General features: G+C 40.7%; 1 protein-coding gene across 1 annotated transcript in view; it reads right to left on the bottom strand.

Moving 5' to 3' along the window:
• Positions 1-13294, bottom strand: part of grk4 (G protein-coupled receptor kinase 4) — a 57247-nt gene that overhangs the window by 18580 nt on the left and 25373 nt on the right. Inside the window, exons 3-8 of the mRNA XM_030728127.1 lie at positions 9688-9800; positions 8529-8606; positions 7744-7844; positions 1585-1677; positions 1014-1077; positions 606-746 (exon numbers count right to left, since the gene is read on the bottom strand). Of these exons, the coding sequence (XP_030583987.1) occupies positions 606-746; positions 1014-1077; positions 1585-1677; positions 7744-7844; positions 8529-8606; positions 9688-9800 (590 nt within the window). The remainder of the gene's footprint in view (positions 1-605; positions 747-1013; positions 1078-1584; positions 1678-7743; positions 7845-8528; positions 8607-9687; positions 9801-13294) is intronic.

The raw sequence follows: 13294 nt of genomic DNA, 5'->3' as shown, positions 1-13294 counted from the left end.
AAATAAACCATCTCAGAATTCAGGAAAATAAATTACTTTAACACATCTGCCCCAAGAAGACAAAAAAAATATTCATTTAAAAATACACAGGAACAAAACAGATTTCAGTCAAATTCAATAATGCACTGACAGATGATTGAAGGCTGACAGTATGGTCCAAATAAAATCAAATCTGGCATGTTTGCAGCACAGCAGGTTTGTTGTAAAAATAACCAAGTTGGCTCCCATTGTTAAAGTGCAATCAGTGAGCCCAGCTGAACCTGTCAACATGTTTGCACATCTTCACTAAATGCCCTGCAGAACGCTCTCACCTGCCTCTAGCCAATAATATCATGGGACTTTTTTCCCGCTTTTGTAGTTTTAGCTCATCGTGTCTTTTTCCACTGTGTCTCACAACCTCACTAAACAAACAGAGCTCGAGTCGCGGCGTCTATCTTTAAAAAGCTGATCGACAGGCTTTGCAAACATGCCATTCAATTTCATTTGCAGGATCCTGGAGCCAACAGCGCTCTCACATACAGACATGCAGAGTCACACGCAGACAGACAGGCAAAACAACAAAACAATTCGGTTGAAAGGTTGAATAAGAAAAAGGTAGTACTTACTACAAAACTACTGTTAACTTTTTCTAAAATGCGTTTTTCGTTTAGTGCCATTGCTTCACCTTTTCTTTTCTTCACTCGTTTCTTTTCCAGCTTTTTACAGGCGTACATCTTACCGGTGGCACGTACTTGGCAGGCACAAACCTGGAAAACAAGCAGCGAAAAAACGTGATCACACTCACATGCACATTAAAAATAAAACACACGCACTTAAATATAACTAATGGAAGTTAATATGTCACACTGCAGATCTCCCCACCCAGCATCACTGGAGTGGGCACAAACACTGGTGCATTAGCTGACCGTTAAAGGTTACTTGTAACCAATTAACTCAATAAAGTTTAACCACAGGTTTAACAACTGCAATTCCATCTTATATAACATAATCGATACTTTATTTCTTGATCTTACCTCGCCAAATCCACCTTTTCCTAGTACTCTGTAATGTCTGAAGGTATTTTTAGTTACTGGTTGCCTGCAGAGGTGCAAAGAGGAAGAAGAAAGAAATACAGACACAAAGAGACAAAACATAGGCGACATTAAATACTAGTTTATTTCATTTTCACACACCATGTGATGTTGCAGACAGAGTAATGGTCTAATATATTATTAATCCACCCTGATGACTGCTGTTTCCACCCCGCTCTGGTTTCCAAGCCATTATGCAAAGCATCATCAATTATTAACCACTCACAGAGAATCACTGATTGGCAGCACCACGTTTGTGCTTTAGTGCAAAAACTGCTCCTGCTACTACACTTTGATGTCTTTCTCTTTTCTTGCTATATATTTCTTTTATCGTTTTATAAACAATTAAAGACAGTAATTGTTTAGACTCTGCCGACACTAACCTGAACAGGGAATATTCAGTGTGTACATGATCACGTGTTTTGTTTTGTTTTTTAATTAAAAAAAAAAAAGAAAAAGCAGAGTGGTTTGCATGTTTGCTTTTCCAAGTGTGTAATCTGCTGTGACTACCCACCTCTCCAACCATTTCCACTGCAGGAAGCGAGAGAAGTACATGGACTCCTGGTAGGAGGAAAATGGAGCTCCACTCAGATAATCACGAACTATTCTGGAGTGAGGGAGACAAGGAGAAGGGGAATGGTGACCATTTTAATAACATAATAAAAGGATGTAACATCTTACATGTCCCAGTAAATCAGGGGGAAAAAAAAAAAAAACAACTGGTTTTAAGATTTCTTGGTTCCCCTAAATGCTTTCTTATTTAACCTTGGCAGTGACTACAAATAGAAACATCCCAGTGGCTGACCCCACTGGATTATATATGTCTGGATTACATTTGTATACATCTGTGAGTTTTTATGTGTGCATTGGACATTGCCAACTGCTTTAGGGTTCAAAAGTCACTCTCAGTGGAAAGATGGGAAACACTGAATGTCGATACACCACCATGAAAAATGCCTCTGAACAGAGAAGTTCCACTCAGTTCAAGCAGGAAACGGGGGATTTGGGGAAACCGGTTTTTATTGAGTCTGAGGTTGAGCAGAACATCTAATCTCATCTTACCTGCCACGTGAATGTGAGTGTAAGTCTAGACACACACACACACACACACACACACACACACACACACACACACACACACACACACACACACACACACACACACACACACACACACACACACACAACATAAGGCTGCACTTTTCTTAAACTCTTGGCTCAAAAGAAGGAAGCAACTAACACCCAACAAAAATATAGCTCTCCGTGGGGTCACGAGGGGTGACAGGCTCATTGTCTCCTAGACATGCATAAACTGTCACTCAGCTGGGAATTGTTACGACTTGACTCTGACATGAGCGCGTCAGCATCGTATATCAGTGTCTGTTTTCAGTGGTCTCACCACAGATGTTTGCCTTAAACACCATCTCTTGACACTACAGCGGTGAGCTAAACAGTACTTACAGTGGTTACTTTTAGGCTGAACTATCTACTGTGCCTGGTTTCAGTGTTGGCTGATTACATATTTAAAAAAATAGATATCATAAAAGATCGGCACAGCCAGCAGAACTTCACCCATTGGCTTTGGACTCTTTTTGAAGCTTCAGTGTTGGCATTTCGGTTGCTGCCATGTTGGGGGTGGGACCCAGAAGTTAATTTATAAGGATGAAAGCGTGGAGTCTGTTTAACATGGGAGTCTGTGGGGAGTGAGTCCCCTTTTCAAACCAGCCTCAAATGGCATCTAGAGGAACTGCAGTTTTTAGCCCTTCATTTTTAAGCCCCTGAGATCGCCCCTTCATTTAAATCAAGGGGCATTCTCTGTTGGTAAAATCTCTATGCCTGAAAAAAAAAGGAGATCAACATTGAAAATGACAAACTACAATCCCTGAAGTGGCCACTCGAGACGTGCTCCAAAAATGAGTCAGTCACCATATACCCCAGTGTTAAAAATGCCTAAATTAAAAGCATCAAAAGGTCATTTATAGGCTGGTACAAAAAACCAAAACAAAATGTTTTGGTCTCTATGGGCAGCTTCCTCCATAATAACAACTGTACAGTGGTGATTTTTTTTTTTTAAACTCATCTCTTTAGATGCTGGTAAGGCTTAAATTTGCATCTGTAGTTGATGGCTGTCTGCAAGGCCCAACCTCAACCAATCGGAGTTGCTAACCAGACCTCAACCATATTTTTGGTGTTTGAGCCTTTGTGTTAATTTATAATTGATTTATGTGACCAAAAAAAAAAAAAAAACATGGCTTGCTGTGTGATACTCACCATATAAGAAGTTTATTTTATGAGTCTGCTAACTAGCACTAATTAGCAGGGATTTGTGTCTGCGCATGAATGTGGCTCTCAAAAATGACAACAACAACAAAAAAACAGTGGTGACAAAAAAAACCACCAACACTGAGACTCTGAAATGCATCCAGAGACCAATGGGTGATATCGTGGTGGCTAACTCTATATTTTATATACTATGATTTAAACAGAGAGAGAGGAATCAGATGCCAAATTAACTGAACTTTCCATAAAAGATGTACCTTAGGAATACAAAACCACTGGTCACAATGCAAACATCAATTTAAAAAAAATAATAACAATTTAGCTATTAAACAACACATCAGTTTCTTAGAATAACCCTCAATGTCAACTAATAGTCAGCTATAATACCAAACATGCTGCAAAACATTCAGATACAAGAGCAGGAAATGTTTCTTCAAATCAAGAGAGCAATAAACATCTTCATTACATATCCCATGTGACACAAGCTGTACCATTCTCAGACTTTAAAAAAATAAAATAACAATTACTCAGAGACAGTCATGACAACCGCTGACCGGTGTGATCACAACCTCTTCCCCCAGCCAACAACACATGACTAAAAACCAAAGTTACAGCAGATATTCCTCCACAGCCACCCAAATGTCAAAGATATGCTCATATTTATCCAGGAGATTTTCCTTGACCATATTTTAAAATTACTTCATCACTAAGGAGGACAAGGAAAGCTGCCTGTGGTTACCAACGGTGCTGGAGTAGCTGTTCTTGGCAAAAAAGACATGAGAGTAGAGAGTTTCCATCGGGGAAGCACCCTCGGCTGTGTGAAAGAAAACCGAGTTATGTCATTATGAAACTCAGTTGCTCTGTAAATTAAGTGAACATCCATTTGAATTCTTTGCACGAGTGCAATGTCAACAGGATTTCATCAATCTGCCCGTTGTTGTTTTTCAGCCTATGAGGGTTTTGTGTACATAAAATCTTAATTAAAACTAATTAAAGTCCCGGGCAAAGTCTTGACCCACTCCTTACCCTAAACCCATACAACAGTGTGTTGCTTTGAAGTCGCCTACATTAAACTTGCTCCTCATGTATCAACTTCTGTCTTCACTCTGTCACTTGACAATGGCCTGAATACATCAAGAAACGAAATGTTTCCTCTCAGATTCTCATCCACGTTCACTTATCAGTGAGCCCCTGAAAGGGGCCCCAGAAAGGAAAGAGCCAGGCAGAGCTGCAGACAAACATCACTGGGAGTAGAAATAAACAGAGCTACAATATGGCTTTTGTTAAACAAAGGGAGCGGGAGAGGACAAGAAAAAGGAAAGAAAAATCAGCAGTGAGATCTCTGTCAACACAGCAGATACACAAAACATCATGATACACACGAGATGGGCCACGCTGTACTCTCGGTATGACATAACTGTATGTTCCACTGCAGCACACAAGAAAATAAAATAAAAATCCACGAGTGAGCTCATATAGTTGTGTTAGTGCGAGTGTAGCTCTGCCAAAAAGTCACGTTCACACGTGCAGCACCATGCTTTCCTACAGGTTTTCCTTTTGGTTCAGAATTACACATCGGAATAAAATATGAAGTTACACAACGGAATAACACAAATAATGATAGTGGAAGGAAGGAGTGATGACCAAACTTGGATGGGAATCTCATTCAATAACATCTGAACTACTGCTGCACGGCTTCGACACGTGCCTGTGTTATTTTGTGCTTGTTCTCCTCGCTGTTTTACCCTGCTCTCCTTCACGCTTTCTTTCCACTTCTCCTGACTTTTCCCCTAATTCTCCCTTTTACCTTCCTTTCAGTACTCTCTGTAGGTTTTCTAACGATTCATCCTCAATGCTCCGCATTCCGGCAGACTTATCACTTCATCGCCTGCTCAGTTTTGAATCCAGTCAAGACGTCTGAATGGAGCAGATGGTGTGCTTCTCACATCAACAAAGCACGGGCTTCCTCTTTGTCTCACCATTTCCGGGCTCTCCTTGATGCCCTTTGAACAACAACAATGCTAAAAACTGACCTATCAGAACGTGACCTGAGATGAGAGGCTCTGTACAGGTTTGTGTGTGTGTTGTGCTCATCTTAAACATAACCAGTGATGTTCCCAGTTTTAGTCCAACACAAACCGCATCACCTCACTTATTCTACACACGCATTCGCCAACTTTTCCCCTCACACACCACCTCCTGCTGTGTCTCTGCATTGCTCACTCAGCCTCCAAACCCTCAAGCAAATCTCCCCAACACACAGAAAAATCAAGATATGTGAATAAGGTTTAGATAAACTAAACAAAACGTCATACCCAATTAAAATCATCTGGTCTAGGAAACTTCTGGGAAAAATTAATCACTGCCTCAAAACATTCTGGTAACCGCATGCATGTCCCCGTCAGCCACTTTGACTAGCTAACTTAGCATTCCTGTCTTCATGGATCTGTGAAAGTGGCTGCGCTCTGTCAGTCAGACATTTACATAAAGGTTCTTCATACCTGACAGTGACAGAGAGCATCTGACTATGTGCAAGAGCGCATGCTGAGATCATAATTGAGTGTTTTCCCAGCTATGATCCCCACTTCTCTTGAGCTCCTGTTTGGTAAAGGTCAAGTGAATCAAAGGTTAGTGACAGCATTTCCAATCCAAATCCATTTGCTGTGTGGTTATGAGCTCAGCCTTCACAGAAATTCAGATTTTTGTCAGCAGTGAGAAAACATGGCTCTGTTTTCTTGAAGCCTGCTGATTTAATATACTGACCTAACGCATTTATTCCATATATTTTTCTTCTGTTGTACCAAAAGAGAAAACATATGAATTATAGTTCCAGATGCTGATTATAATTATCCCTGCAAACAGAAACATAGTATAATAAAAATATAAGCTATCAGAGTCACTAACATCCAAGCTTACAATCACGCGTGTTGTTGTATATTAAACTTTCATGACTCATTTTAAATCTGATCCTCTATTCAAACCTTCTGTTTGAGAGGGATAGCCAATCAGAAGAAAGTTGGCTTACAGGAAGAAAAGCTGATAAATAAGGATTGGAAAAGTTACTCTAAGCAAACTCTAACTTCCCTTGTGTTCCATTATACTTTGTTGTCAAGTCTTTGTCTCTGTTAGGCGTTTCCCTGTTTTGTTGCTTCTTGTTTTATTTTGGCAGTCATGTTTCTGTGGTGCTTTGTATTTAGTTTTACTTCCCTCGTCTCATTGTTGCTGATCAGTTTCAGCTGTGTTCCCCACCTGTTACCTCACCCCTCATTATCTTGTGTATACACTGTGTGAGTCACCCCTTGTGTCGCATTGTCCATGTTGCTGTGTATTCCCCTCGCAATGCTTTCCCTGAGTTTCCTAAGTGTGTTCTGGATGTTTGCATTCCTTGTTAACGTTTGGATTTTGGACACTGTGATTTTCCGGGTCACGAAGCATTAAAGCTTGATTAAAGTTTACTCATGTTTTGCATTTGGGTTGATAAAAGTTTGTCCTCTATGCAGTGTTTCAAGACAACAGTACGGTTTCCTGGTGAGAGCCTGGTTATCATTTTTCAAACCATTTTTCTATCCAATCTAAATTCACTAATTTGGAATCTAAAATAAACCCACCAACCAATGACATCAGCTAACCAATCAGCACACCGTGCAATTATCTCAGGCTTTAAGTAACTACTAAAACTGCAATAACAACACATCAGAGTAGAACATATGTTGAAAAGAAAATGCATTACACTTTCAAGTTTAAAATAATTACCACTGCACTTACTATTGTAATATTATATTTATTTTATTTATTATTTACAACCGCAAAATAAAAGTGCAACATTAAAATAACTGGGAGATTACTACAATTATGAGCACATACCTGACTAATGCTGAGGTGTATGTATATCAGTGTATGTGCAATAAGAAGTACACGAGAGGGTAATAATCCCCAGTCTGTTTGCTTCTCCTGGCTCTCAGAACAGGAAGGAGAAACACCTGCAAGAGTGTGTGTGCGTTTGTGTTTGTAAACCTGTTTGTGTGTGTATGCGGTGAACACTGAGGTGGTTGTTGTTTTCATGCCAGCCATCCGGATGCTCTCTCTGCCCACTGCTCTTTCATTCGGCTCAACTGTGTGTGTGTGTGTGTGTGTGTGTGTGTGTGTGTGTGTGTGTGTGTGTCTACGGCATTCCAGGTGCCAGCTGCCTCATCATCAGCAGCGACAGGGAGCACTGGTTCACAAACACAAACACACACTGCCACAGCACTTCGATGGCTAGACTCAACCGTGAGGAAAAAAAACAAAAATCAATCAATGTACATAATTCCATTTAATTTTTCCTCCACAGCCTGTGTGCATGCATGCTGATAAATACGTAAATAAAAGCAGCAGGTTAGATTTGAAAACATACTTGGTGCAGTCATTGAAGAGCTCCTTACACGGACTCTGCTCCAACCTCTCCCGGCACCCAGCGACAACGTCCTGGGGTATGTCAGGCAGATGGGCTGCCGACTTGAGGGTTTAAAGAGACAGAAAAACAGAGGTGAGGCAAACGGATGGAGAGAGAGAAAGAGCGAGAGGAGGACATATACAATCTAAGAGGTTAGCGTAATATGGCCATAGATTGTTGAAAATGTAAAAACATTTTTAAACCAGAGCTGTTCTCGTCGCTTTCTGTTTGTGAACCTGTGCAGTCTGAAAGAAACTTTACAAATTAAAGTTTTCCTGTCTGTTTGGTCCGGCTCATTTAAGTGGTCAGATCATTAACTCTTATGTGAACCAAAGCACTGCACGCTTAAAAATAAATGTCTTGTGCAGTTGTGATGAAAACATAGTAAAAGGGAAAACAGTATGTGGCAAAGCACACGTTCACATATTTAAGTGCTAAAGTTAAATGCGTGATTCGCCCCTTTCGGTTCCAGTTTACTTCATTTACTGATAGCTGAGTAGTAATATTTTTATTACAAATGACGTCCAGTTAATGAACAATGAACTAATCAAGAGAAATAAACCACAAGCGTTAACACAATCTCACAATGGTGCAGTTTTATTATACTGAATAAAATTCAATGAGATGACGATCATCTGGAAGTGTTAGGATGCATTTCTGCATGTATTACCATAAACTAATATCAAAATAATTTGTGACCATATCATCCAGCCCTATAATTAAGTGAGCAGGTTGGTGCATCTTACCCCATTATTAAAGTACGTGTCTAAAACATTCAGTCCACAGTCCCTCCTCTTCTCATCAGGAGCTAGCTGGTACATAGCCTGTTATAGAAAAAGAGAAGTGCTAGCAACCACAGCAAGCCATGCTCATTCAGCCATTTTTAAAACTCCTCCAAATAAGGTCAAAGAAAGTCGGGCAGCAGAAGGCAAAGAAGGCTTGAAACAAAGAGGAGATGGAGGGACAGGTGCTGAGTTATTGAAGAGAAGAAATGAGAGACAGCTGACAAATGATGAAAAGTTAGCAAAGACAGAACATCCCATTTTAGTCAAGTCAGCAAACTGGGAACTGTTTTCTTCTTCGTGCTTCATCCTACCAGGATGACGCCTCAGTTTTTACCCCCATCGCACCATCACAGATTGTGCTTTTGGTCAAATATGGCTGTACGCAGGGACATGGTCTGGATTTTGACTGCTTTGCGCCGTGTGTTTTGTTTGAAAACACACTCTGGAGAGACGAATGGGATTGAGCAGCACTACTACGCATCAGCCAAGACACAAAGTCCTTGGGGAGACTAGTAGCACATGTTGAGGACTAAAAAAGTTGCTTATTAAATTTCAAGCATTTTTCAGTCGGACTAAGTATGTGCGACTCCCAGCACGTGTATGTACGTGCCTGTCTGCCTACCTAAAAAAAAAAAAAAAAAAAAAAAGATGAATCCAGGTTCTCATTAAATAAGCATGATGCCTCCCCTGTTTTCCCTTCTTGCATACCACCAGGGGCCTAGACACAAGCTTGGGCCTGTGTTTGCCTGCTCACCCAGGGGACCTGCCTCTGACGTTGGCTTGACCTCGTGGAGGAGGGCATGGAGGAAGGGGAGGAGCCTGCTCCCTGACAGCTTCTCTAAGTCGCTAATCACCCACTACGCCCACCCCACCCACCTCCCCACACAACTGCCAAGAACAGGCAAGGGGGCTTTGCACTGACTTTCCTTTCCTTTTCCGTGCTCAGTGGGGCCTGATCCAGAAGGGTCTCGTGGGGTAAATCATAGACATATGAAGGTGAAAAAGATGGAGAAAGAGAAAGGCTGACAAGAAAATGACAGAGGGGGTCTGTAAGAAACAAGAACAGTTATAAGGATATCAGAGAATACGCAGAGTAGCAGCAATGAGCTCAAAGTCTTACCACAGCATCCAAAAATTCCATGCAGCGCTTCAGCTCTGGCCTCGTGTCACAGTACTGACGGAATAACAGCCGACCAATTGGCTGCTTCTCACATAGACTGGTGTAGTCCCTCTCTGAGAAGAAGATGACGGGAGAGACAGAAGGAGAAATGTAACATTACACACTGGACATTACACTACAATTATATCCTAGGAGGAAATAATCAAATTATTCTAGTAAGCAACTGCATATTTTTGCCCAGTGAAATCTAACAAAAAAATAATGAATAATCTTTGATTTTGGGAGCTGGAAGCTACTGGCCTATATCACTATATTAGTGGGCTTAAGAGATCATTTGTTTTCATTTGAATTAACTTTGTGTTGTGAGCAAGACTGAGAAACAAACCAAGTGGATGCCTTTTTTAGTTCTCACAGCAAAACTTGAAACAGGCCCGAAAGAGCAATTAATGGACACAAATTGTCACATTTTTCCCGTGACGGCACAACTCTGTAAGCAATCCATTTTAATAGGAAGTGTATTTTTGTGTCTGCAGCGCCAAGAAATCAGACCTTTAAAACCTCCTGCCAGCAGCCCTGGCAGGAGTTTTTTTGTTTTTTTTTAGCTTACTGATACATCCAGCTATATAGGGTGAAAGATTTGTATTTGTATTGCTTGGCATGTTTAAGCAAAGAAAAGTTTCTATAGTTAATCTATCCGTTTAAGATAAGACAATTGAAATTGCTTTAAAAAAAAAAAAAAGTCTATACCCTTGTTGCTTACAGCCACTAGTGTAAGCTGTTTTCAGGAAGACCAACAAAAGAAACTGAGAAACCCACCAACTAAAAAATGCTGGAGGCCCTGCAATCGAAGCTAGGTGGATATCATCTCTAAGAATGAACAATTATGTACACAATCTTACAATGTGCATTTTTAGTATATGATTAAGAGTTTCCACTTTGTTTGAAAGAAGCCATACTGTGCAGAAGTTTTGAGTCACCCCTCATTTCTTTATATCTTGTTAGGAAAATGGGAAATAGGTGCAGCAATTAACTGAAAAGTACAAGCATACATGGAAATACAGTGTATAAAGCAAAAACAGAGTTTGTACAATTTTAACAAGCTTGAAAGTCAATATTTGGTATGGCCACCTTTATTTTTCAACACAGCCTAAATTCTCTCAGGCAGCTTTCTTATAATTTCTTTAAGTAGTGATCAGGAAGGCTCTTCAGACTATACTTGAAGGACATTCAAAGCTCTTCTTTGGCTGTTGGCTGCCTTTTGTTCTGTTCTCTGCCAGGACGTTCTCACACTGCTTCAGTAGTGGTTAGGTCCGCGCTCTGTGGAGGCCAATCCATGACTGTCTGTGTAGGTTCTCCGTCATCCAGGTCATAGTAGTCTCAGGAGCTTGAAAAGAAAAAAAAAAAAGGACGACTGGACTTCTTGTTTCGTGAAGATGTTTCACCTCTCATCCGGAAAGCTTCTTCGGTTCTTCAGAACTGATGAAACGTCTTCAAGAAACATAAAGAAGTCCAGTCGCCCTTTTTTTTTTCAAACTCCAGAGACCAATCGATGACTGATAGTGGTCCACTGTGTGTTTTTCTGCTAGTGTGTTTGGGATGATTTTCATGCTGAAAAATTAATCAGACACTTCCCAGACGGTATTGCATGGTGGATCAAAATGTGAGGGTACTTTTCTGTGTTCATAATTCCATCAATTGTTTTGGCATTTTTGCCTTTATTGGATAGTGAACAGTGAAGATAGACAGGAAAGTGAGGGAGAGAGAGCTAGGGAAGACACGCAGTAAAGCGCCTGAGGTCTCATCCAAACCCAGGCCGGCTCCGCCACAGTCATGTGGCATGTACACGGTCGCCTGCTTCATCCACTGAGCCACCCCGGCACCCATAATGCCATAAATTCTGATAAGATCCCCAGCACCACTGGCTGAAATGCAGCCCCAAAGTATGACAGAGTGTCAACCGTATTTTACAGATGGCTGTAGACATTCACTGTCGTACCTCTCTTCTCTCAATTTTCATTCAAGATCTTGCATAATTTGGCGTACCTCAGCCTTTTCTCTCTGCTTCCCTTCCTTAAGAATAGCTTCTTGACAGCCACCCTTCATGCTTCCATTTCTGATAAGGCTTCAATGAACAGTAGTGTTTTGGTGACAGGTTGCTAATAAATTGCTTAAAGATACAATTTAAAATTGGTTGTTTGCAAAGTTGTCTGTCATGTGTAGACACAACACTGGTTCATCCCTTGAGTTAGGTGTCGTTTATGCATGAATGATTCATAGTTCAGTTTTACATGTCTTAACAAACAAAAAACATTCATCTGAAAACGGTTAGGTACAAGGACTGCAATGAAAATGAGTGAAAAAGCAGCCAATGTGGAATGTAGAATGGAAGCAAAATATTAAAAATACAATAATAATACAGAGAAAACCCAACAGTCAAAACGACCCCCTATGAGCAAGCACTTGGCGACAGTGGAAAGGAAAAACTCCCTTTTAACAGGAAGAAACCTCCAGCAGAACCAGGCTCAGGGAGGGGCAGTCATCTGCCTTGACTGGTTGGGCTGAGGGGAGAGAAAAGACATGCTATGGAAGAGAGCCAGAGATTAATATCAATTAATGATTAAATGCAGAGTGGAGTATAAACAAAGTAAATAAGGTGAATGAGAAGAAACAGTGCATTATGTGAACCCCCCAGCAGACTAGGCCTATAGCAGCATAACTAAGGGATGGTTCAGGGTCACCTGATCCAGCCCTAACTATAAGCTTTATCATAAAGGAAAGTTTTAAGCCTAATCTTAAAAATAGAGAGGGTGTCTGTCTCCCGAATCCAAGCTGGAAGCTGGTTCCACAGAAGAGGCGCCTGAAAGCTGAAGGCTCTGCCTCCCATTCTACTCTTAAGTATCCTAGGAACCACAAGTAAGCCAGCAGTCTGAGAGCAAAGTGCTCTATTGGGGTGATATGGGACTATGAGGTCTTTAAGATAAGATGGTGCCTGATTATTCAAGACCTTGTATGTGAGGAGAAGAATTTTAAATTCTATTCTAGATTTAACAGGGAGCCAATGAAGAGAAGCCAATATGGGAGAAATATGCTCTCTCTTTCTAGTCCCTGTCAGTACTCTAGCTGCAGCATTTTGGATCAGCTGAAGGCTTTTCAGGGAGCTTTTAGGACAGCCTGATAATAATGAATAACAATAGTCCACCCTAGAAGTAATAAATGCATGAATTAGCTTTTCAGCATCACTCTGAGAAAGGATGTTTCTAATTTTAGAAATATTGCGCAAGTGCAAAAAAGCGGTCCTACATATTTGTTTAATATGTGCATTGAAGGACAAATCCTGGTCAAAAATGACTCCAAGATTTCTCACAGTGTTACTGGAGGCCAAAGTAATGCCATCCAGAGTAAGTATCTGGTTAGACACCATGTTTCTAAGATTTGTGGGGCCGAGAACAAGAATTTCAGTTTTATCTGAATTTAGAAGCAGGAAATTAGAGGTCATCCAGGCCTTAATGTCTTTAAGACATTCCTGCAGTTTAATTAATTGATGTGTGTCATCTGGCTTCATTGATAGGTAAAGCTGAGTATCATCTGCATAACAATGAAAATTGAT

The sequence above is a fragment of the Archocentrus centrarchus genome, chromosome 1, assembly GCF_007364275.1.
Source record: "Archocentrus centrarchus isolate MPI-CPG fArcCen1 chromosome 1, fArcCen1, whole genome shotgun sequence".
Lineage (NCBI taxonomy): Eukaryota > Metazoa > Chordata > Actinopteri > Cichliformes > Cichlidae > Archocentrus > Archocentrus centrarchus.
Note: the sequence above shows the minus strand (reverse complement) of the source record. Positions and strands in the feature narration are given on the sequence as shown.